Source organism: Dermacentor silvarum, chromosome 8 (genome assembly GCF_013339745.2).
Source record: "Dermacentor silvarum isolate Dsil-2018 chromosome 8, BIME_Dsil_1.4, whole genome shotgun sequence".
NCBI classification, from domain to species: Eukaryota; Metazoa; Arthropoda; class Arachnida; order Ixodida; family Ixodidae; genus Dermacentor; species Dermacentor silvarum.
This window is the reverse complement of record NC_051161.1, coordinates 176,256,625-176,281,353: the sequence shown is the minus strand read 5'-3', so window position 1 is coordinate 176,281,353 and position 24,729 is coordinate 176,256,625. Positions and strand designations below refer to the sequence as shown.

The window sequence follows — 24,729 nt, the reverse complement described above, 5'->3', positions numbered from 1 at the left end:
TTTTTTTTTTTCCTTCAGTGTTTTTTTCGCACATAGCCTGCAAGAGATTAGTATGCCTTGCAGTTACTGAGCCATGCCGCGGCATCGACAAAACCACTGTTACGCGCCTGGGTGCCAAACAGGCTATGTTTAAGTGAAGGGTGGGCCGAAGTTGTCCTTGTTTGGCGTCCCGAAGGATAAAAATAGGCGGAAAGAGTGGGAAAAGAACCTCCATAGAACCTCCCCTGGACGACACGAGCACATTATGCGAGCTCGATTTCGAGCCACGTTTTGTACTCAACTCCAACGCAGTTCCTGATCACTGTGAATTGTTTTTCTTTTTATGGTCTAGTTAGGTCAGTTAGCGAAAGAAACTGCGAGGAAGGTACACTGGCCTCCCTACTTGAAGTTGACTCTTCGAAGCATCATGTGACAGAAATTAGTGCAGTCAAACTGCAGCTAGCGCTACTGCCACAGAGGCCACACAAACGTGGTATCCCAGCATTGCACAGGCCTGCGGGTTTCAAACGACCATAACCAGCACGTGGCCAGAAGCGACTCGAGGCTCACTTACCACATTGCGGGCTATGTTGCGCGGAAGTGTATTGTCAATTCCAGCACAAAATGCCAAGAATGCATAAAGCTGCTCACTATGACGCCACCAGGCGAAAGTTTTCAACTTGCCCGGCTAACAAACTTCTGTGACCGAGGAGGCCTCCTTTATTCCTCCAGTCAGCTGTACGGCTTTGTGAAAATTCTAGAGGATCTTTTCACAGAATGCTTCTCTCAGAGTGAGCTACACTCTGACAGCGTTATGGATATGCTGGCAGTTGTTAAGAGTAAGCTTTCCCTCGAAGTTGGCTGCAATGCGCACGCTCTTAGCCTAAGAGCTAAAATAATTAGTTTTTACATTGTCACACGTCTCCATTTTTATATGAAAGAAATTAACTGTGACAAGGCAGGAAAGCGGCAGAGGCTCAAGCAGCTGCAGTTGAGCCGTTGCACATGAATTGAAGTGCATGAAACAATGGATTGCTGTACTTCTTGCAAATAAAAGCTTTGTGTCAGCAAAAGACAGCCCTGTTAACTTCATTTTGCTTACCCCTATATAACTGTACATAAGCATAGGCCGGAGCCTTTGTCAAGTGAACTAGTTTTCACTTTTTGTTCAGGCCTCCCTCCATTTCTTTAGGGAAAAAACAAACCTGATTTGATTAGCAAATGTGTGCCGGTGTAATGATTGTTAATAAACGCAGAAGGCTACTGTGAAGCATGGAACAACTAAAGTGGAAAAATAAAATATTTAAGCCATATATACATATTCATTTTGGCTAAGCAAAGGCACAAACCTGGTTAGCATGCCTGATTTTTTTTTATCCCAGCTGGGAAGTATGCACACACTGTTTTCTGTCTGACAAAATTTTACATTAGGTCGACACGGCATGAAACCGTTTTCAATTTTTTTTACGATTGCCCGATAATTAGGAAAATTCGAAGGCCCCGCATAAGCAACATCCGTCAGCGACGAGCTCTTTGCACAAAAGGTCTGAGTTAGGATAGGCAGCCGTCTTCCTTTTCCACAAGGTACTATTATGGCAAATATCATGTGGCCTAAACAAATATAGTGCTTGCTAAAGATATGTAAAGACTCTCAAGTATGTGAAAATTAAAAACAAATAAGAGTGTGAACTGCTTCGAATTGAAACCGTCAGAAACGCAAGGAAAATCAAAGCTTCTGCAAGCAAAGCTTCCATTGAAGTTGCTAGTGGCGCCACCTCTTGGATGCGACGCTGACTGCGTCAGAGGAGCGGCTGAGTAAGCCCACTGCCCCCTTCTAGTACACTGTAGTCAGGCAGAGGGTAGCAGCGGGTCCTGATTCGGTCGTAAGTTTTGTGGAAGCCTAAGTGGCCAACCGATAAGTCGTCGTGAAGTGCCTCTAATACTCGCAGGCGAAGGCAGCGAGGTAGAACTGGGACCCACCGGTGGCCTGTTGGGTGATAAACGTAGCGGTGTAGCACGCCACCTTGCAGGCGGAATTGTCGAAGTTGGCGTCGCAAGCGGCTGTTGGGTGGTTCGGCGGACCCACTAAGGCGATCCATGAGAGTTCGACAGTAGGAGTCGGCCCGCTGAAGCAAGACGAAATCAGAGCGCGATGAAAGCGTAACTAGGTCCAGGGGCGTTATCGAGAGCTTGTGTGAGGCAGGCATAGCATCGGAGCGACGTGGTGGGGAAGACGACGGCGCGTTACAGGGAGAGAGCCACAGCGGGCAGCGAGACAATGCGTCTGCATCATGATGACTTTTTCCAGACTTGTACGTTATTGTAAAATCATATTCCTTCCAGCGGAGTATCCAGCGTCCTAAGCGTCCTGACATGTTTTTCATTGATGACAGCCAACACAGAGCATGATGGTCGGTGACGATGGTGAAGTGGCGGCCGTAAAGGTATGGGCGAAATTTCTGAATCGACCAAGCGATAGCCAGGCACTCTTGCTCTGTAATGGTGTAGTTCCGATCAGCTGGAGAAAGTGTTCCGCTGGCATATGCGATGACTTGCTCTTTAGAGGCTGCATTACGTTGCAGAAGTACTGCGCCAATACCTTGTGCGCTTGCATCAGTATGGAGTATGGTGGTGGGTCGATCATCGAAGTGGCTAAGCACTGGTCCGAAAGTAAGATGTTGCTTAAGAGCTTGAAAAGCCGACTCGCATTCGTTAGTCCATGTGAAAGAGGCACCGGTAACCAGTAGCTTGTGTAAAGGATCTGCTATGGCAGCAAAGTTGCGTATAAATCGACGAAAATATGACGCCAAGCCGAGGAAACTATGTAGATATTTCTGCTGCTGGGGGCGAGGAAAGTGGAGAACAGCACTAATCTTTTCGGGGTCTGGCTGGATGCCATCTTTTGAGACGACGTGGCCCGATACTTTTATGGTCTTGCTTGCAAATTTGCATTTTCTTATATTGATCTGGAGACCAGCATTTGCAAGGCACTTGAGAACTTCGTCTAATCGATGAAGATGTTGGCTGAAGTTAGACGAAAAGATGACAATATTGTCCAGATAACAGAGGCAGGTCTACCATTTTAGTCCACGAAGTACGTTACCTATCATGCGCTCAAATGTGGCGGGAGCGTTACAAAGGCCAAAAGGCATCACGTTAAGTTCATAAAGTCCGTCTGGTGTGGAGAGTGTGGTCTTTTCTTTGTCAGTCTCGTTCATCGGAATTTGCCAATAGCCTGATCGAAGATCAGTGCTGGAGAAATACTCCGCCCCTTGCAGTGTGCCCAAAGCGGCGTCAATTCGAGGTATTGGATATACGTCCTTGCGTGTGATCTTATTGAGCGCTCGATAATCGACGCAAAAGCGAACGGAGCCATCTTTTTTTTTCTTTACCAGAACCACGGGAGCAGCCCAGGAGCTAGATGAAGGTCGTATTATCTTCCGCGCAAGCATGTAAGCAACCTGTTGTTCAATGACCCTCCGTTCGGACGGCGAGACACGATGGGGCGTCGTCGTATGATAGCGGAACCATCGGTTTCGATGCGGTGTGTATGCCACAGAAGTTTGGCTCAACACAGGGGAACAGCTATAGAAACAGGCTTTGTGCTTCGCCAAGACCGCCAGTAAGGCTTCGGACTGCGCGGCGGTTAGGTCAGAACAAAAAAAAAAAAAAAAAAACCGCATATCCACGGGGTGAATGATGATGAGTGGGCGAAGCTCCGGAGGGAATCATCGGTAAACCGTGAATCTTCCGTGTAATTCGCCCAGTCTCGCCGCAATAAATCGAACGATTGACTTCCACCAATGACACGCGCCATATGTGACGTCATTCCTATTTTATAACAGCGCCCTTCATTATAATTGCACCATCTCCCGCTTAAGGGGACGCTAGCACAAACGCGTCAGAAACGTGCAGTACTCTCTAGTAAGGGAGAGAGGCCACAGCGTCTTACGCAGCCGTTTACACATGCCGGAACGTGCACCGCGTTTGCCGACGCCATCACATGACTGCCGAGAGAGTATAACCCCCGTATTCATAAACGCTCCTCGACTTGAACTTGACTTGCCACCGCCTTCAACGCGTTTCGAACGCGCTGCCCAAGGCGGTGGCAAGTCAAGTTCAAGCCGAGGAGCGTTTATGAATACGGGGGTAAGGCGGAGAGGCCACAGCGTCTTACACCAGCTTCTTACACGGGCCGTAACGCGCTAGCACAAACGCGTTAGAAACGCGCAGTCTTTCGTTAATGTTGGGTACTTATTGTCATCGTGGTGCGTGGGTCCATGTGCGCTTCGTGGCGTAGTGGTTAGAGCCACGCGTTCCGAAGCGAGGGGTCCCTGGTTCGATTCCGCGCTACGGACACAACTTTCGGAATTTTTTTTTTTTCATAAAAGAAGACGTGGCTAGCTACTACCACGATGACTACTACTACTACTACATACTACAGAGGAGGGACAGACCCACACCCTAAGGAGCTTCGCCCCTAAAAGGAAACGCCCCAGCTCATGCGCGAAGAAGTTGAAGAACAGCGAAGATAATGATGGCTATATGTACAAATGAAAACAACGAAGTACGTTAATAGTGCTTACACTATATATATATATATATATATATATATATATATATATATATATATATTGTGAGCATTATTCATACGCTTCATATTCTCATCTGTACATTCTCATCATCACCGTTTTGGGGCCTGGTAGTGGGGCTCTCGCTCGAGAGAATAAATGAGAGTCTGACTGCCTAAACCTCGTCTCACAAGTGGAGTGTGCTGTCCGGTTCCTTCGTCCTCTCGCTGTCGGTCTCTCTCCAGCTTCACCTACGCTACATCCCTGGAGCTCCGCTCGGGTCGCCGCCTCTACCAACTGCACTCGACCATGTCTCAAGACCAGCAGGCCACTACCGCGACATCCACCTTGCCTGCTCAGGCGGGAACCCCTGCTTGGACGGTCACCACCCCTCAGAAGGATCCAACGGTGTTTGCTGGACTTCCCGGTGAAGACATTGCAGACTGGTTGGAGCTATACGAGTGCGTGAGTGACTTTAACCACTGGACTAATCTGAAAAACTTAGGCACGTCGCCTTCTACCTCACCGGCGTCGCAAGAACTTGGTTTTATAACCATGAGCTCGATTTCGTCAACTGGAGCACGTTTAAGCACCACCTACGCCAGATTTTCGCGAACTCTTCTGTCCGCTCAGATATTGCCAAGAAGAAGCTTGCTGAGCGTGTCCAGCGCTCGGGCGAGTCGTACACTTCGTACATAGAGGACGTGCTCACCCTCTGCCGCCGCGTGAACACCTCGATGCCAGAGAGGGACCGTGTACGCCGTTTGCTCAAGGGTATTGGGACTCTGGCATTCAATGCTTTTGTAGTGCTGAACCCCACTACCATCGCTGACATTATCAGTACGTGTCAGCGCCTCGATGAGCTTAATATTCTTCGCTTACACCCTGACGCATCTGATTTCAAGGCGTCCAACGACCGCGAACTATGTGCTCTAATTCGCTCCATCATACGTGAGGAACTGCACGCCCACGCGTCGTCTACTCCACCTGAGGTCCATATGACCCCTCCTGGTGGCGGCCTCCGCCATATCGTGAGGGAAAAGATAACTGCTGTGACCTGTCCACAAGTCCCGAGCCCGCAACCCATCCCTACGCCCACTTACGCCCACGTTGCCTCTATAGTGCCACCCTCCCAGCAGCCATCACAGCAGGTATCTGCACCGCACGGGTCTCTGAATCCTATCACTACAAGACCACCACCTTCTCCGTCTTACAACGCGTGGAGCGCACCTCGACCTGTTTGCTACTATTGCGGCATCCGTGGCCACATTTCAAGGTTTTGCCGACGCCGTCAGCAAGATGAAAGGCGTGGCTATGACGGGTCTGAGAGGGATGAGTTTTCTGGCCCGATACCACAACGGCGGCGTTCTTACTACGATTATTATCCGCGACGTTCCCCATCTCCGCAGGAATTCAACGCTGCCGGTTCATTGCGTTTCCCGCGCCATCGTTCTCCATCACCGATGCGGAGCTCCTCTTCCCCTCTTCGACCGGCTACTTCGTCCTCCGATCACCGCCCGGAAAACTAAATTGTGCAGCTTCAGGAGGGAAAGCTGCACCCAGTGGACAGCGTGAAACTCCTCCGACGCGCCCGTCAAATGTACTTTTGGTGTTTGTTGAAGGTATACGTGCCATGCCTTATGCTGGTTGTCGTGAATGAAAAATTTGTCTGGACGCCTTGGTCGCTGGGTGGTCCTATTACAAGAGTACGATTTTGACGTTGTCTACAAGTCTGGGAAAAAGCATCAAGATGCCGACGCTTTGTCTCGCTGCCTCCTGCCACATGGCGCAGTCGACATCCGCAACCTGCCACAGCCACTTCGCCCGCCAAGTAAGCCACCGTGCCCTCGACTGAGCGCTGTTGAACGCCAAACCATTCCTAAGTCTACCCAGCCCGGCGTGTCAACAACGATGTAGTTAATCAACTGGCGTGTTGCCACCGCAGAAGACCTCGCCACGTTGAATGCACAATTGATTAAAACTGAGCTGCAACGCCGGAACCTCTCTACAACCGGCAACAGGGAGGAACTAATCGACCAACTTTTGATTGATACCGCGAAAGACCCACCGCCAAACCACGAACCCGCGCCATGCGTGCCCGCAATTTCAACGTCGTTCCCGACCATGCCAGTGCCTACGACGTCATTCCCAGCCATGCCAGCCTTCACGTCAGACCCAGCAGAGAACATGCAGCGCATGGCAGCTTTTCTTCATCAGAACATGGTCATTATGATGACCACGATAGCAAGTCACGCGAACCCAGTGCACGTGACAACGCTACCAGACCTCTCAGCTTCGCTGCCTACCTTCAACGGAAGTGGCACCCCTACTTTCAAGCACTGGATAAAAGAGCTCGAGCGAATTCAACGACTTGCACGATGGGAAGACCCAACTCTTCTCGCCATCGCGCAAGGAAAGCTACGTGGAGTCGCAGCAGACTAGCATGCCTCAACAGGGCGACAGCTTACCACATGGACCATCTGGAAGGCCGGACTCCAAGAACAATTCGGCGAGCAACTTTCCATGATACAATGGCAACAGAAGGTCACAGCCCTCACACAAAAAGCCGGAGAGAGCCTGCAGCAGTACACCTTTGCAAAGCTCAAGATCATGTCACGTTGTCCAGTTCCCATTACTGACAAGGAACGCATCGAATACCTCGTTCAAGGCATTCGTGACGACCAGGTAGCCACATCCGTCGCTGTTCAGCGACCCCGTACCGTGGACGACTTCCTCAGTATTGTATCCGAAGTGGATAGAGCATTGGAGCACGCCCGCCTGATCCGCAGCAAGCAGAGCAATTCGCAAGACAGCCGCGACCCCAACTCCAGAGTGCTACTGCCAGAACTGACAGTACTGTGAACTCCTCACAGACTGCTCGACCATCTACATTCCAGCACACCCCACGCATGACACAGCCTTCTCGTATTAACAACCTACCACCTGCGGACCAAGAGTCCTCCGATCACCGCCCGGAAAACTAAATTGTGCAGCTTCAGGAGGGAAAGCTGCATCCAGTGGACAACGTGAAACTCCTCCGACGCGCCCGTCAAATGTACTTTTGGTGTTTGAAGGTATACGTACCATGCCTTATGCTGGTTGTCGTGAATGAAAAATTTGTCAGGACGCCTTGGTCGCTGGGTGGTCCGATTACAAGAGTACGATTTTGACGTTGTCTACAAGTCTGGGAAAAAGCATCAAGATGCCGACACTTTGTCTCGCTGCCCCCTGCCACTATTATCTTCGAGCACGTCTCTCCATTGCTCGCCACTTGATAATGAGACTAAGTCTCCACTTACGTTATTACCTCTAGCGGTTACTGACACGCCATCTTCTAATCGCGGAACTCAGTTCGCCTCGTGTCAACGTTCTGATCCCTACTGCAACATCATCATCAAACGCCTGCGAGGTACTATTTCTGCACCAAATGCCCGATTACGTCGACAACTGCGACTATACCTTGGTTGACACGGGTGCATCGCTTTCGGTTATTAGTACTGACTTGTGTTCTCGATTGCGAAAAGTGAAGACACCGTATAATGGCCCTCCCCTTCGTTGTGCTAATGCAGTTCTTGTTCAGCATCCGGTGTTTGCACTGCGCGTGTTTTCATTGATGGCATCCTTCACCACATTCAGTTTGTGGTGCTATCTTCGTGTACCTACGCGATGATCTTGGGATGGGACTTCCTGTCCACCGCTTCGTCCACTGTCTTCGTCCGCTGTCGATGCTCACACACTACGTTTCGTCACGTCTACCGACTGTTTAATTCCCGCGGGCAATGATCATATCTTAACGCTGACTTCCGACACTATTGTTAATGGTAATGTGTTCCTTGCACCCAGCAGTCACTGCATTACACCCAGCTGCCACCCAGCAGTCACTGGTGGGCTTAGCATTACTCCTAGCCTGGTGCGTTTTCAGGACGGTAGAGCGTTCGTCGCTGTTCATAACCCTACTTCTTCGCCAGTTGTGCTCTCCCAGGGCACCACTGTGACTTGCTTTACTGACACCGAACCTCTTTCGCTATTACCTCTTCACACCGAATCACCACCTTTGTCTACCACAACTGATGATCATGCTGCTGCCGCTGCTCTAAAGGACGCGATAAATCCTGATTTGACTGCTGCCCAGAAAGAAGACCTTTTGGCCCTACTGCAAAAACACAGCGCCCGCTCACTTTAACTCAAAACTTCTGGGGCGTACTTCTGTCGCAGTGCATCGCATTGAAACCGAAGGCAGTTCTATTGTACGCCACCGCCCGTATCGCGTGGAACAGAACGGAAAATCATTGCGGACAACGTTGACGACATGCTTAAAAGAGACATCATTCGGCCATCGTCCAGTTCTTGTTCGTCTCCTGTTGTGTTGGTCCGCAAGAAAGACGGCTCTGTACGATTTTGCAGTTGATTATCGAAGCACTTAAGATCACGCATAAAGACGTATATCCGATGCCAAGAATCGACGATGCCATTGACTCCCTCCAGGGCGCTGAATATTTCTCAAGTCTAGACCTCCGATCTGGGTACTGGCAAATACCCATGGACGAAGCGGACAAGGACAAGACAGCCTTTGCAACGCCTGATGGGCTTTACGAATTCAACGTCATGCCCTTCGGCTTATGTAATGCTCCTGCAACATTTGAACGCATGATCGATACAGTTTTACGCGGCCTTAGGTGGAACACCTGTCTGTGTTATTTAGATGACATCGTTATTTTTTCTACAACTTTTCGTCAGCACCTTGAGCGTTTGGACGAAGTTTTCCCATGCATTTCCAACGCTGGACTCCAACTCAACACAAAAAATGCCATTTTGCCCGAAAGAACATCAACGTGTTGGGGCACCTTATCAGTAAAGATGGCGTTCGACCAGATCCCGACAAGGTTCGCTTCGCTTCCCTCGACCCGAAAATCAAAAACAGCTAAGAAGCTTCTTGAGCCTGGCATCCTACTTGCGCTGCTTCATCAGTCATTTTGCTGCCATGGCGTCGCCGCTGCACAAGTTGCTGACGTCGGGCACTGCTCTCACTTGGACAGACGACTGCGAGCTTTCTTTCCAAGCCCTCAAGCAAGCCTTTACATCCGACCCCGTCCTGTGTCACTTCGATGAGAACGCACCAACTTGTTTGCACACCAACAGTGGCCATGGGATTGGTGCTGTCCTTCTACAGCGTGATACCACTACACGAGAGAGAGTCGTTGCTTATGCCAGTCGCGCATTAACGGCTACCGAAAAGAACTACTCGATAACAGAGCAGGAATGCCTCGCAGTCGTTTGGGCCATACAAAAGTTTCGACCATATCTTTATGGACGCCACTTCACAGTCGTCACCGACCACCATGCCTTATGCTGGTTGTCGTGAATGAAAATTTTGTCTGGACGCCTTGGTCGCTGGGTGGTCCGATTACAAGAGTACGATTTTGACGTTGTCTACAAGTCTGGGAAAAAGCATCAAGATGCCGACACTTTGTCTCGCTGCCCCCTGCCACTATTATCTTCGAGCACGTCTCTCCATTGCTCGCCACTTGATAATGAGACTAAGTCTCCACTTACGTTATTACCTCTAGCGGTTACTGACACGCCATCTTCTAATCGCAGAACTCAGTTCGCCTCGTGTCAACGTTCTGATCCCTACTGCAACATCATCATCAAACGCCTGCGAGGTACTATTTCTGCACCAAATGCCCGATTACGTCGACAACTGCGACTATTTAACCTCGACAACGATGGGCTGCACCGCTACATTTACACCATCGACGGCCACCGCTGGGTACCTGTTGTTCCACGTTCGATGCGCACACAAATCCTTGAAGCCTTTCACGACGACCCATCTGCTGGCCACTTGGGTTTCCACAAAACATATCACCGCGTTAGGAGCCGTTTCTTTTGGCCGGGCATGTCTACCTTTGTGGCCAAGTACGTCGCTTCTTGCGTCCAGTGTCAACGGCGGAAACGACCGACTTCACCTCCTGCTGGCTTTTTACAGCCCATCCCATGTCCCGAGACACCTTTTGCCATCGTTGGAATTGACCTGGTCGGACCTCTGCCCATAACGCCAGCAGGTCATCGATTGATCGTGACAGCTGTCGACCACCTCACACGGTACGCAGAGACCGCACCTCTACGCTCTAGTTCGGCCTCAGACGTTGCCGGCTTCTTTCTGGATGCCATTGTGCTGCGTCATGGTGCACCTCGTGTACTGTTGAGTGATCGCGGCAAGACTTTCATGTCACAAATGATCGAAAACGTACTCAGAGCTTGTGGCACAGTTCATAAGACGACATCCGCATACCACCCTCAAACAAATGGCTTAACAGAGCGATATTTCATCGCACGCTAACAGATATGATGTCAATGTATATCAGGCCAAGCCACGAGAACTGGGACAAACATTTACCGTTTATGACGTTTGCTCACAACACTGCTATCCAACGAACTACGGGGTACTCACCTTTCTACCTAGTTTACGGCCGTTCGCGACATTCACCATCGACGCCGCTTTCTTAACTGCCCCTATTAACACTTCGGCCAGTATACCAGAACAGTTCGTCGCGCGACTTGACGAATGTCGTGACCGTGCTCGGTTCAACACAGAAGTCAGTCAACTGGACCGCAAGCAACGTTACGACATCTTTCGTCGAGACGTCTCCTTTCGTCCTGGAGATGAAGTGCTCCTTTGGACGCCCGTTCGTACACCCGGTTTGTGTGAGAAGTTTGAATCGCGCTTTCTTGGCCCCTACATTATTAATGAACAAACATCCCCAGTGAACTATCGCATTACTCCCATCGAGGTTTCTTCCGACCATCGTTATCGTGGTTCGGAGATTGTTCACGTTTCGCGTCTCAAACGATTCGTTCGGCGCCTCCCTCCTGGCTAAGCCGCGGCCTGGCTGGCCGCTTGCGCGCGCGGGGAAATTAGTGTGAGCATTATTCATACGCTTCATATTCTCATCTGTACATTCTCATCATCACCGTTTTGGGGCCTGGTAGTGGGGCTCTCGCTCGAGAGAATAAATGAGAGTCTGACTGCCTAAACCTCGTCTCACAATATATATATATATATATATATATATATATATATATATATTGTGAGCAAAATATTAATCCTTCGTCTTCTTCACGTGTACATAATCATCATCACTGGGCGCGTCGTCTTCGTTCAGCGCGTGGCTCAGCCAAAAAAGGCGACTAGACAACAGCTGTGTTGCTGCCTTACAAAGTGGTGGAGGTGCGGGGTATCGATCCCCGTGACCTCTACGACGTCGAGTTCCACTGGAGCTTCGTTCGGGTCGCCGTTTGCTCCGCCTGTCCACTGCCATGACCCAAGTACCGCAACCCGGCGCCTCCGGCATCACCCCCGCTGCCCCCCAACCAGCCGCCTCCGTATGGACCGTTACCGCCCCGCAGCGTGACCCCACTATATTCTCTGGTCTCCCGCGCGACGACGTCGAGGACTGGCTGGAGAACTATGACCGGGTGAGTGAGTACAACCATTGGGACGACACTCAGAAACTTCGCCACGTCGCCTTCTACCTGTCCCATGTCGCGAAGACGTGGTTCTTTAACCATGAGAGGGCCTTGCCCGATTGGACCACCTTCCAGCACCAAGTCCGGAAGATTTTCGGAACGCCATCCATCCGTTCTGAAGTTTCAAAGCGGCAGCTCGATGCGCGCATGCAACAACCAGGGGAGACGTACACTTCGTACATTGAAGACGTCCTTTCCCTTTGCCGCCGCGTCGACGCGGCAATGAGCGAGACCGATCGCGTTCGACACATTTTAAAAGGCATTGGACACGTTGCGTTTAACGCACTAGCAGTTAAAAACCCCACCACCGTAGACGATGTCATCGCGACCTGCCAGCATCTGGATACCCTACAAGCCATCCGGTTACTGCCAGACATCTGTGACACGCGACCTTCTTCGGATGCCGATTTGCGCACGTTGATTCGGGCTCTGATCCGCGAAGAGCTTCAAGCCCAAGGCCTGTCGTGCTCTGCTGTTCCTCCAGCTCACTCTACGTCCACTGGGCTACGAGACATCATCAAAGACGAGCTGTCTTCCTTGGTTTCCGCTGTACGCCCTGACCCTCCGACACCACCAAATCCGCCACTCACGTACGCCCAAGTTGCTGCCCTGCAGCCTTCCGTCGCTCAGCGTGTCCTTCCGGTTCCTCAGAACGACGTCGCAGCCTTTACACCACGTGCACCTGTACCTGCATTTTACGCCCCCTGGCGCTCCTCCCGCCCAATCTGTTATTATTGTGGCATTCGAGGCCACATCTCGCGGTTTTGTCGAAAGCGCTAGCAGGACGAACGCCGCGGCTACGATGCTTACGAGAGGGATCTGGTGTCCTTTCCGAGCCAATACCAGCGCCGCCCTTCAACACGTTCAACACGCTTCATACGTGACTTCGCTACCATCGCGGCTCCGCTTCACCGACTCCTTCCTTCAGGAACTCCATACGTGTGGTCAGACGAGTGCCAAGCGGCTTTTGACACTTTAAAGCGTGCCCTCACGTCTGAGCCAGTGCTTTGTCATTTCGATGAGTCCGCACCCACTCTACTCCATACTAATCGGCGCTGTTCTTTTGCAACGACAACGTTTTGAGGAACGCGTGGTCGCATACGCAAGTCGGACGCTAACATCGGCCGAGAAAAATTATACAATCACTGAGTAGGAGTGCCTCGCCGTTGTTTGGGCCATCCAAAAATTCCGACCGTATTTACACGGCCGCCACTTTACGGTCGTGACCGACCACCACGCCTTATGTTGGTTGTCGACGTTAAAGAATTTATCTGGCCGTTTAGGTCGCTGGATACTTCGTCTGCAAGAATATGACTTCGACGTCACGTACAAATCCGGCAAGAAACACAACGATGCAGATGCTCTCAGCCGCTGTCCGTTACCACCGCCGTCCGACGTTCCCGGCATGCCTCCATCCGTCACCGAGCCTGTAAACGCGTCCTCTGCAGTTCTTTCACTCGCCGCTCTCAATGGTCTTCCTTCTTTCCACCCTGAGACGTTCGCGTCCCACCAACGCGACGACGCTTACTGCCACTCAATTATGGAACGCCTTCACGGCTCATCTCGTCCTCCTAACGCGCGAGCCCGTCGCCAGTTACAGAACTTCAAGTGTGAAAACTCAATCCTCTACCGGTATGTCTTCCACCCCGAAGGACAGCGTTGGGTTCCTGTCGCTCCTCGATCACTCAGGGAACAGATATTGAAGACATTTCACGATGATCCCACAGCTGGACATCTCGGCTTTCACAAGACCTATGAACGCATCCGCAGTCGTTTTTCCTGGCCTGGACTTGCCACCTGCGTAGCGAAATACGTCGCTTCTTGCTCGCTCTGCCAGCACCGCAAACGGCCCACTTCATCTCCGGCTGGACTGCTGCAACCTCTTCCCTGTCCTGACGCTCCATTCGCAGTCATCGGGATTGACCTCTACGGACCGCTGCCATTATCAGCTAGCGGCAAGAGATGGGTCGTCACTGCAGTTGACCACTTGACCAGGTACGCCGAAACAGCTGCGCTACCTTCAGGATCCGCGGAGGAGATTGCGACTTTCTTCCTGGAAGCCATCTTTCTACGACATGGAGCGCCACGCGTCTTTTTGAGTGACCGTGGCAAGGCGTTTCTGTCGAAGCTACTCGAGGACGTCCTCCGCACATGCAACACCATCCATAAGACGACTACCAGCTACCATCCTCAGACTAATGGCCTCACGGAGCGCTTCCATCGAACTCTCTCTGACATTATCTCCATGTACATCAACGCTGACCACACCAACTGGGATAGCATCCTGTCATTCGTGACTTTTGCCTACAACACCGCTGCACAGCGCACTACTGGCTACTCACCATTCTTTCTAGTTTACGGGCGTCAACCGACCTCTCTCCTCGACGTCTCTTTTTTTGATGCCCCCGTGAAATCGTCGGCGTCAGTGAGTGAGCAGTTAATATCTCGCCTTGCCGCGTGTCGCCATCGCGCCCGCCTCAACACCGAGGCAAGTCAACAGGATCGGAAGACTCGCTACGATGCATTTCACCGCGTCGTTCAGTTCAGTCCCGGCGATGAAGTGTTATTGTGGACACCCACTCGAGCTCCTGGCCTGTGCGAAAAGTTTCAGTCGCGTTTTATAGGGCCCTACACTGTTGTAGAGCAAACTTCGCCAGTGAACTACCGCGTCACTCCCGCTGTCACGCCTTCCGATGGCCGCTACCGTGGCACAGAAATCGTCCACGTTTCGCGCCTAAAGCCATTCCAACGACGTACCGCACCGCCATAACCAGCGGCCAGGTTGGCCGCTTCCGCGCGAGGGGGTAATTAGTGTGAGCAAAATATTAATCCTTCATCTTCTTCACCTGTACATAATCATCATCACTGGGCGCGTCGTCTTCGTTCAGCGCGTGGCTCAGCCAAAAAAAAGGCGCCTAGACAACAGCTGTGCTGCTGCCTTACAATATATATATATATATATATATATATGTGTGTGTGTGTGTGTGTGTGTGTGTGTGTGTGTGTGTGTGTGTGTGTGTGTGTGTGTGTGTGTGTGTGTGTGTGTGTGTGTGTGTGTGTGTGTGTGTGTGTGTGTGTGTGTGTGTGTGTGTGTGTGTGTGTGTGTGTGTGTGTGTGTGTGTGTGTGTGTGTGTGTGTGTGTGTGTGTGTGTCGACCGATGCAAGTGAGGACTGTTATTCCAAATGATTTTGCTGCAGGAGAGTCGTGGCTGTTGCGCAGAGGCGCAGTTCCTGAGAGAATTAACGCACGTGTGTTAATAAGTCCTGCTTAAAAAGTTCCTAGCTACCATTCAATATAAACGCGCCGTTTTATGGCAGCCTGTACATCTGCTAACTTGATTCAGACAAGGAAAACTTTTTTGACAGTCTCACCATGTTTGCAACCAATTAAAACTGGGTGCCCTATGTGGTACCACACTTATCTTCAACGAACGCAACAGATCTGCACATATCTCTCTGTGTATGTGAGACATGCTGTTCCTTTAATTGTTTCCTTATGGCCCCTAGAAAAAAAGTCGCAAAACGCAGCCACCTGCTTTTTTTTTTAATTTAAACAAATTCTTCGGTTTTACGTGGCAAAACCACGTTATGATTATGAGGCACCCGGTTTAGTTTTCACCACCTGGGGTTCTTTAACGTGCACCTAAATAGAAGTACATGAGTGTTTTTCCATTTCGTTCCCATCGAATTCCGCGACCTGGATTGAACCCGCGAGCTCCAGTTTATCAGCGCAACGCCGTATCCACTTTTTGGCCACGAATTAGGCTACATCGCAGGCTTTCTTTCTTTTCTTTTCTTTCTTTTTTGGAGTATCGACTGGAAAAAAATTCCACGTACGGCTTACGCCCAAAAATTAGCATATGGAATGACTAACTAAAACCGTTTTCGGCGCTCGAGGTCCGACCGCATAAATGACTCCGTACAAATTACTCCGCATTCTGTTACGCGAGGAAGGCGGAAACATGAATGGAATGTTGTGCTGCAGTTTACTCTTTTTTTAATCTATAACAATGCTTCCCGTAAATCTGAGTACAAGGCGCCGGATGGGGCAGATATGCTTTACTTGTTTGAAGCGGCAAGCAGGAAGGTTATACATATGCTTCTTCGTCTGCGTTTCGCAAGACCTACTGATGGAAAACTATATGCGCAACAATACACACGAGAGATACATGCTGCTTGAAGAACGAGAAAAATATTTCTTCTCCAAATGGAACCGTACAATGACATAGTAGAATGAAAGCCGACACTGCGGCCGCAATGCACGCACAATCACCATTAAAAAAAAAAAAACACCACATATCCACGGGGTGAATGATGATGAGTGTGGAGATGGGTTTGCACAAGGCTTACCCTACGAGCGACGGTCAGGAAAGGGCACGACGCTCCTCCACTCCGCAACGCACAAAGGCGCTACGGCAGGGTTCGTCGACTCTCCGACACGGCGCAGAGAAGGCTCCGGAGTCAGATCGCCAACAAACACGGGTTTATTCACCCAAGGTAGAGCTCAGTGCTACAGTCACGGCGCTTACGGGCCAAGGCTCGCCGCAAGACCGATCGAGTACGCGCGCCCGCTGCGCTAGGGCTAACCGGGTAGCGGTCCGCCAAGCGCGATAACGAGGAGTCGCGAGAACAACGGTCTCATGTAACCACCTCGTTGCGAGCCTGAGAGCCTCTCTCTGCCGCGGCGAGGAAGCGCTCAGCGGACGAGAGCTCGGGTGGAGAGGGTGCCCGGGGGCCGCCGCGCGGGAGGCCAATCAGGGCGCGTCCCGGTGACGTGTCTCGCGGGGCAAGTCCAATCCCGGGGGGGAGAAGCACGGTTTGCGCGGGAAAGTAAGTCCGGCGCGCTAGCCGTGTCCGCCATGTTGCCGTTACGGCGGCGGTTCCCGGGGATCGAGCTAAGCGCCACGCGCGAGCTGGGGGACGAGGCGCGGGAAGGCACCTCGATCCCCACATGAGTGGGCCAAGCTCCGGAGGGAATCATCGGTAAACCGTGAGCCCAGTCTCGCTGCACTAAATCGAACGATTGACTTCCACCAATGACACGCGCCATATGTGACGTCATTCCTATTTTATAACAGCGCCCTTCATTATAATTGCACCATCTCCCGCTTAAGGGGACGCTAGCACAAACGCGTTATAAACGTGCAGTACTCTCTAGTAAGGGGGAGAGGCCACAGCGTCTTACGCAGCCGTTTACACATGCCGGAACGTGCACCGCGTTTGCCGACGCCATCACATGACTGCCGAGAGAGTATAACCCCCGTATTCATAAACGCTCCTCGACTGGAACTTGACTTGCCACCGCCTTCAACGCGTTTCGAACGCGCTGCCCAAGGCGGTGGCAAGTCAAGTTCAAGTCGAGGAGCGTTTATGAATACGGGGGTAAGGCGGAGAGGGCACAGCGTCTTACACCAGCTTCTTACACGGGCCGTAACGCGCTAGCACAAACGCGTTAGAAACGCGCCGTCTTTCGTTAATGTTGGGTACTTATTGTCATCGTGGTGCGTGGGTCCATGTGCGCTTCGTGGCGTAGTGGTTAGAGCCACGCGTTCCGAAGCGAGGGGTCCCTGGTTCGATTCCGCGCTACGGACACAACTTTCGGAATTTTTTTTTTCATAAAAGTAGACGTGGCTACCTACTACCTACTACTACTACTACATACTACAGAGGAGGGACAGACCCACACCCTAAGGAGCTTCGCCCCTAAAAAATAAAATAAAGAAGAGAAAGAAATGAATTTATTCTTAAGGCCTAAATACATGTCATATGCAATTATGAATACTATTTGAGTGGTCTGGACGCAAATACCAGCGCGCGAAGTAGTACGAATGACCCTGCCGAGCAGTATCGCCAGCAGTTCCCAACGGCGCGACCTTGATGCGGCCCAATCCACTTCAATCGCAGCGCCGCCACAGTATTTTTCCACGTCGGGCGCCTCACTGCAAAGCATGCGCCGCCCCAGCCGCTCGTCCCACTCGGCCGCATTCACTCTACACCATGCCTCGAACCAGCGCTCCTCCTCGCACTGGTTAATTCTAAAGTACCGCCACTCTTTGTACTCTGCCGCCGGCGAGCGACCTCCTCGCCTCCTCCTCGCCCCTCGCGAGTCCCCTCCGCGGCAGACGGTCTTGCGCCCGTTTTCCTGCACGATGATTGGTCTCCCTGCCGTTGCCCTTGGAAACGAGCGGAGCTTGCGTTTTGCTTGCGTTTTGCTTTTTCGTTCGCGCCATTTTGCGCCTTAGCTCGGTTGGGTCACACGCTAACATTGCACGCTGTTTCGTGCACTGTCTGCTAGCGCTATGCCGTGCTGCTGCGCATATAACTGCAGCACTTGCGTTATGGGCTGTAATTACCGATTCGCAAGCGCGCACAAGCGAGCAACACGACGAGGAAGAACAGGGAACGCGCGCAGCTGGTAGCAGACTAACCGGAAGTCGTAGGTCGACCAATGGACATCGTCGCCCCCGTTGACATCACCAGATGCACCCTGGTGACATCATGACGACCGCTGGGGATACCGGAAAGGCTCGGAGAGGAGCACGACATTGTTTTGTATGGCGCGCCGGCGGCGCGTAGCGCGTCAGTGTTTCGCATCGTGACGGCATCTCTATGCGCATGTTTACTTGAAATGTTTAAAAATATATCGGAGCTGGTTCAAGAGGATATTGAACATTCTTACATTTGGCGTTCTATAGCGTCACTCGGTAAGTGTGGCGCAAAAGCAACAAGACTCGAGCTAGTTGGTTGACATGCGTTTTGAAAACCACACACAGTGAAGGACCACAAAACACGTTACGTGTGAATCCGTTCTTGGCCACGCGTGTCCCATCATCCGACATGCCTTTACGACATCGCTGTGTGGATCAATGTGGAGCCCGATTGGGTGTCGGCCGTAGTTTGTGCATTGACATAAACAATTCGCATGACCTGTGTGGTGCCTAAACTTGAACGTTGCACGAGATCACACGTTCCATATAGGATAAAAATAAACACAAGTGTACTTTCATAACTGTGTCACGCTCAGTATTACACTCAACTAAACGATGAACATAAAGCAACCACAAGTACGTGGCGCAATACGTCCACTTTACAAGCGTAGTTACGTAGACCGTACGTAGTTATGTTAACCACTAGGTTCGCTTTGCAGCCAGTTGCAGGTAATTCACTCTAAGTTAGTATAACATACTCTGGCTACAATGCATTCTTGAGAGAGAATATGCTCGATTCACTGACCCCTGTGAGCGACGGGGGCGGCAGCGAGTTGTTGGCCCTCCAGGCGCCCACGTCGGTGTGCCGCAGGCAGAGGTCGGCCAGCGACGACGCAAGGCACTTGCGGGCCGCCGCCGCCGTCTCGCCGCCTCGGCCGCCCAAGTAGTGGTCCATGCACTGGATGCCCACCTCCAGGTCGGCTGGTCCCGCCGCTGCGAAAACATGGTTGCATGCAAGCGTTGTCTGTGCAAGACCGCGTTTGTGGCGTCACTGGCGCTGAGCCATCGCCGTGCATTCCCGTGCGCAATATCTCATTATGCCGCGCCTAAACTATGTTGGAAGCTGCCATGCAAAACGCGCGCAGCCGATGCTGTTGCGCAAAACGTGTGCGACGGAAGCGCAAAGCGGGTTCCCGACGAGAAACTTCCGCGACCCCATTTCCGCGTCTGTTCGACGTCTTCGCGCAACGCGTGCGTATTCTTAGCGACGGGTGAAATGTTCCCCGGCAGGCGGTGAAAGAGCGACGTCGCCCGCTTCCTGGAAGGACGGCCAGGAAGCAGGCGCTTGAACCTAATTGAGGGTCAAGGTTCGTATATCGAGGGCATCCTGCTTGGCATTGCTGTGGCGTGGGACCGAACTGCACTCATCACGCGGTCCCTTGGCCCGTTGGAGAGGAGCCAGTAATCCGTAAAAGCTGCGGTTTCCGCTCGGGCTTGTTGGTTTTCCATTAAGAACGTGTAGAATTGCGGGCAAGAAACATGGACAAAAGAAGGAGCACGCTTGGTGCGTGTAAGCCGTGTTCCTTCTTTTGTGCGCGTTTTTGCGCGCAATTCTACACGTTATTATTCGGTTAAGCCTCGTTGAGACACGATCGCTTTGCTTATCGGAAGATTGGCCGGCCAGTGCAGTTCCGATGGCATTAACAGGCATCGCTTTGACTGCATGCGCCTCGCCCGAAAAACTCTCTCTAAACGCTACAGCGTTCTCCTGTGCGAAAACTGTACGAAATTCTCGCGTGGTTTCATGTCACCTGCGGGCGACATAATTAACGCCATGCGGATTGGTCCTGCGGTGTTTATCTATCCGCTATATAAGATGCATATGGTGTCCGACTGTGTATTGCGCAAAATGAGACTGAGGATGAGAGATCCATTGATACAATTTGGAACGCCTTGGCGGAAATGATAACAAAAATAACTGACCAGTATAGATCGATTGCGATTTTCGTTATCTCGACACAAAAGCCCAGAGCTTTTGTGTTGCAGAAGAGCGGAAAAGCTTGCCGAGTAAGATCACGTTGAATTAAGTGCGGAAAATGAGGACACAATGGTGTTTGTGGGGCTTTTCTTGTGTTTTGTGTAATTTTCCGCAAATAATACAAAATAACTTAATTAACGCTCGTGCTGTACTACCGGGTGCATAAAAAGAATTACAGATGAAAAGGGGCGCTTTATTTGGCGATTCGTAGACGACTGCCTCGAAAGGGAGGAATCTGCGCAAATCATGTACGCATTTCCGCCAAACTTTGCATGCACGCTTACATGTGCGCCTGATTGCATTGCTTATATAAAAAGCAACCACTTCGATCACGAGGCACAAACAGCGGAACGCTATAGCGACCGTGTGAGAAAAGGAAAACGTTGAGGTTTCGTTAAGCGCATTTGTGAGGTCATCTTTCTCTGGTCGTGCTGGAATCAAGTTGTTGTTTATTTCGTATTCGCAGTACATGGTTGATATACAGAAGGAGGCACAAAAGTCGAAACTGCAATTAGGGCCTCCTACAGCAACATGAATAGAGTATATACAGAAAGGGCATATCCAGCAATCCGAGTTGCAAAAAAGAAAAAAAAATACAGAAAAAAAAGAAACAAAGTAAAAGAAGAAAAAAAATAATAAAAAGCAACAGAAGAGACAAACAAAAAATACCATTGTGTCCTCATTGTGTCCTCCAGATACAGTGATAGGTTCTATACTAAATGGCTTCTTAGCCATTCAAGGATTCAAACACATGCTGCTTTAACATTTTTTTTTTTTAATTTGTAGAACGGCATCGGTGATTTAAGCGGTGTGTCCGTGCATTTGGTAACAATAAATTGTTTGACAGAGCGAAACGCGTCATATTATTGTTAGTAATTGTGTCTTCAGGAAGGAAATTAACCTATCCATATGTATTGATGGCTTTAAAAAGGAAAACCAGGATGTGAAACTTATGTAGTCCTTCAACGGGCAGGATATGCAGTGACTGAAACAATGGCGCAGATGGTTGGGTAAAAGAAGAGATGATGCTTAGTGCTTGCTTTTGCATAGAAAGATGAGGTCTGTACGTACTACCCCATGACGTGATACAATAATTAATATGGGAGTGTATAAATGCATAATAGATTGAGAGTAACGTATCCAAATCGAAAAATGGTCGTGTTCTGATAAGTGCTCGTATTCAGAAACCAATTTTGTTAACTACACAGGTGACATGATTAAACCTAAAATTCGAGTCAACGATCACTGACTCGAATCACTCGATTATTGACCCACGCGCAGATGTGCGTGGCACATCTGCGCCATGCAGCGCAATTGTGCATGACATCAGGGGCGTAGCCGGGGAGGGGGGGGGGGGGCTGATGGGGCTTCAGTTCCCCATCACCCCCCCCCCCCCCCTCCCGCCCACCAAATGTTTTTTGTGCTGGCATGCACCGCCGACCAAAACAACCACCGGCGCCAGGAATCATTCTGTATTTTGTCTACAATGTCTTTTTCACGCTCGAAAAGACATTTCGGCACGAACATTGCGAACTCGGGCTGGATTTCTTGGCAACACCCTTGCACCTGGAGTCACATAACGCAGGGAGCCCCATCTGAGCACAAACTTTCAAGGGCTTTTCGATAGCGATCGGGCGCGTTGCGGCATCTCGCAGCGGCCGCGGAATCTACGGAGCGCATGGATTTTAATTCCGAGACTTTATGGGTATAAAGTCATAAACCTTTGACGCGACTAGTGCACTGACATTTCCAAAGGCGTGCTTTAGGTTTTCAATTGTGGAATTTTATGGGTTTAATGTTCTTATATACTTGGGCCAACATGCGCGCACTGGAGCCCTCGCGACCAAGCCTTTGCAGAAATGTAAGCACGTGCTCGCAATACCCCACACACACGAAAATACTAAATATCCCCGTGACTATCAGTTGGCAGCTGATAATTTTCTCCTACAATTTTCAGGAAGCGCACCCAATGTGATCGATCAGCTGGACCAGGGCAAGCATAGTAAAATAAGGAAAACTGAAGAAAGTTAACGGCCTAATATTGAGATCTTTTTTTTTTTTTTTTGCGGGCGACAAGGTCTGGCTCTCCGTGGCCACAGGGACAGGGGCCCTATGGATTTAAGCAATGCCCCTGCTGAAAATACAGGCATTTTCAGAGTGCTTCTTCGCATGCGAGCTGATTGTGAAGATAGATATCTGAAGAACCATTTGGAAAGTTGCCCCACTAATGCCTTGTATTTAAGCCCTGACGCACAAAACCAAATTATAGAAATTTGTGGTGACATTATCAAAGAAAGCCTAGATTCAAAAGCAGGCTGATTCTTCATACTTCCTGACGAAACGACGGACATCGCTGGAATCGAACAGCCTACTGTTTCTGCGAGGTACCTAAACAAGTATGCCAACGACATCAAGGGAGTGTTTTAGGTTTTAGCACCGGAATAGATGCCCATCTCTCATTGCGACAGCAGGTTCGATGTAAATGTGTAAATACTGCTGCAGCTTCTAGTCACCTTCCAGTGACCACTGCCAGCGCAGAGAGAATATTTTTTAACAAGAGTTTACTAAAAAACTACTTGCGCTCTACAATGTCTGTGGAACGCATGGTTAGGGTGGCGCTTCTATACACCCACAGAGACGTCGGCATCAGCGTGTCCGAAGTCATTCACCGCTTCGCTCAACTTTCCCGCCGAGAGAAGTTTGTCCTTTAGATAGCGAAGCAGCAAAAATCAATGCAAGTAAAATGCACTGTTCCTTCAGTTTCATAAGTTCTTAATTATGAAAACGTATGACCGTTCATTAGTTTTTAAAACCGCAGAAATTTTCGCCGTTTATTCTAGCAGTTGGCCTCATGATCACAATTATCACGCGAATACAAAAATTGCGAGGATACCAATAACCAATTTTGACCGACCTTGCTCATTGAAAGCCCGGCGCACGCGGCGTTTCCCAACAAACACACTCGGATATGGGGCTCTTGCGTTGCCCAGGGGGCGCTACAACACATTGTAATACCTTGTAGCAAATATATATTACAGCTAGTAACTTGCTTACTCTTATGAACCGTCACGAAACATTCAGCTTCAACCATTCGTGTGCCATAGGTGTAGTCCATCATTTATTGTGCGTATACAGTGCATATATATCCAAGTGTGCGCTCATTCACTTATTCTTGATACATCGGCGATAGAGTGGGCGGGACAGATGTGTATAGATAACCTGCGCGAAACTTACTATGACAGGAAGCGGCGCTACTCCCTTTGTCATTGTTTAACGAGTGGTACTCACTCTTGCCGACGTTCTGGGGATGAAGCCCTTTCTTTGAAGGTTAGCGATACAAGGCTGGCGGATGAGCAAATTTATGTATCCTCGAGGAAAGCCGTACATCACGAAGTGCCGGTAACACGTTCGGACAGTTGCAGCAGCGGTCCGCGAACTTCGCCACACAGATTCATTCTATTCCATAACATGCCAGTCACTATTTTTGCAGCCAACTACAGCACACGTCTTCAATCCACATTATTCAATCTAGCATGATTGGAGCACAGTGTGTTAGCGAAAACTCAGTTGCATTTCCGACAGCTGATCGCACAGAAGCAAAGGTAGAAGCGGTAATGGTTTCGTATTCGTGCGCGGTCGCTGAGGAGAGGTATGGCGCGCCGCCGTGAGCGCCATCTCGTTTCTCTAAAACAAACGGCTCCGCGAAAAGAGTCGATAGTTCTAAAGTTCATGTGATGTTTTCTTTACTTATTAATTAGACAAAAAAACGCGGAAGCATTGATATCAGTTATTTCTGCCACAATTTTTGGGGCATACGAATATATTCTTTTATGAAAACATACATATTTTAATGGACAGTGCATAGCGTTCAATAATTCGTTTGCAGCATCTAATATACAATGGAATTGGCAATGCAGTTATTATTCATGCATTTGATCTCTCGACAAATTCTATAAGGAGGAGGCCGCGCTGCAACCTGAGCCCCCCCCCCCCCCCCCTCGAACAAAATTTTTGGATACGCCACTGTTTCAGGCGAAAACTCTTGCGGACACAGTAGCTCACAAATGTGTCTTATTCACAATTACAATTTAAAGTGTTTCCTTGGTGGCATGTGTACAGAGGCCGAATTAAGGCTCGTCGTTTTCGTCAGTCAGTTGGTTTGAGTGATTTACAAGGAGTATTCTCA

General features: G+C 50.2%; 1 protein-coding gene across 1 annotated transcript in view; it reads right to left on the bottom strand.

Annotated features, from left to right (window-relative positions):
- The window catches only part of LOC119462594 (uncharacterized), a 51,143-nt gene that overhangs the window by 17,020 nt on the left and 9,394 nt on the right, over positions 1 to 24,729 (bottom strand). The window contains exon 3 of the mRNA XM_037723926.2: positions 19,311 to 19,498. Coding sequence (XP_037579854.1) covers positions 19,311 to 19,498 — 188 coding nt within the window. The remainder of the gene's footprint in view (positions 1 to 19,310; positions 19,499 to 24,729) is intronic.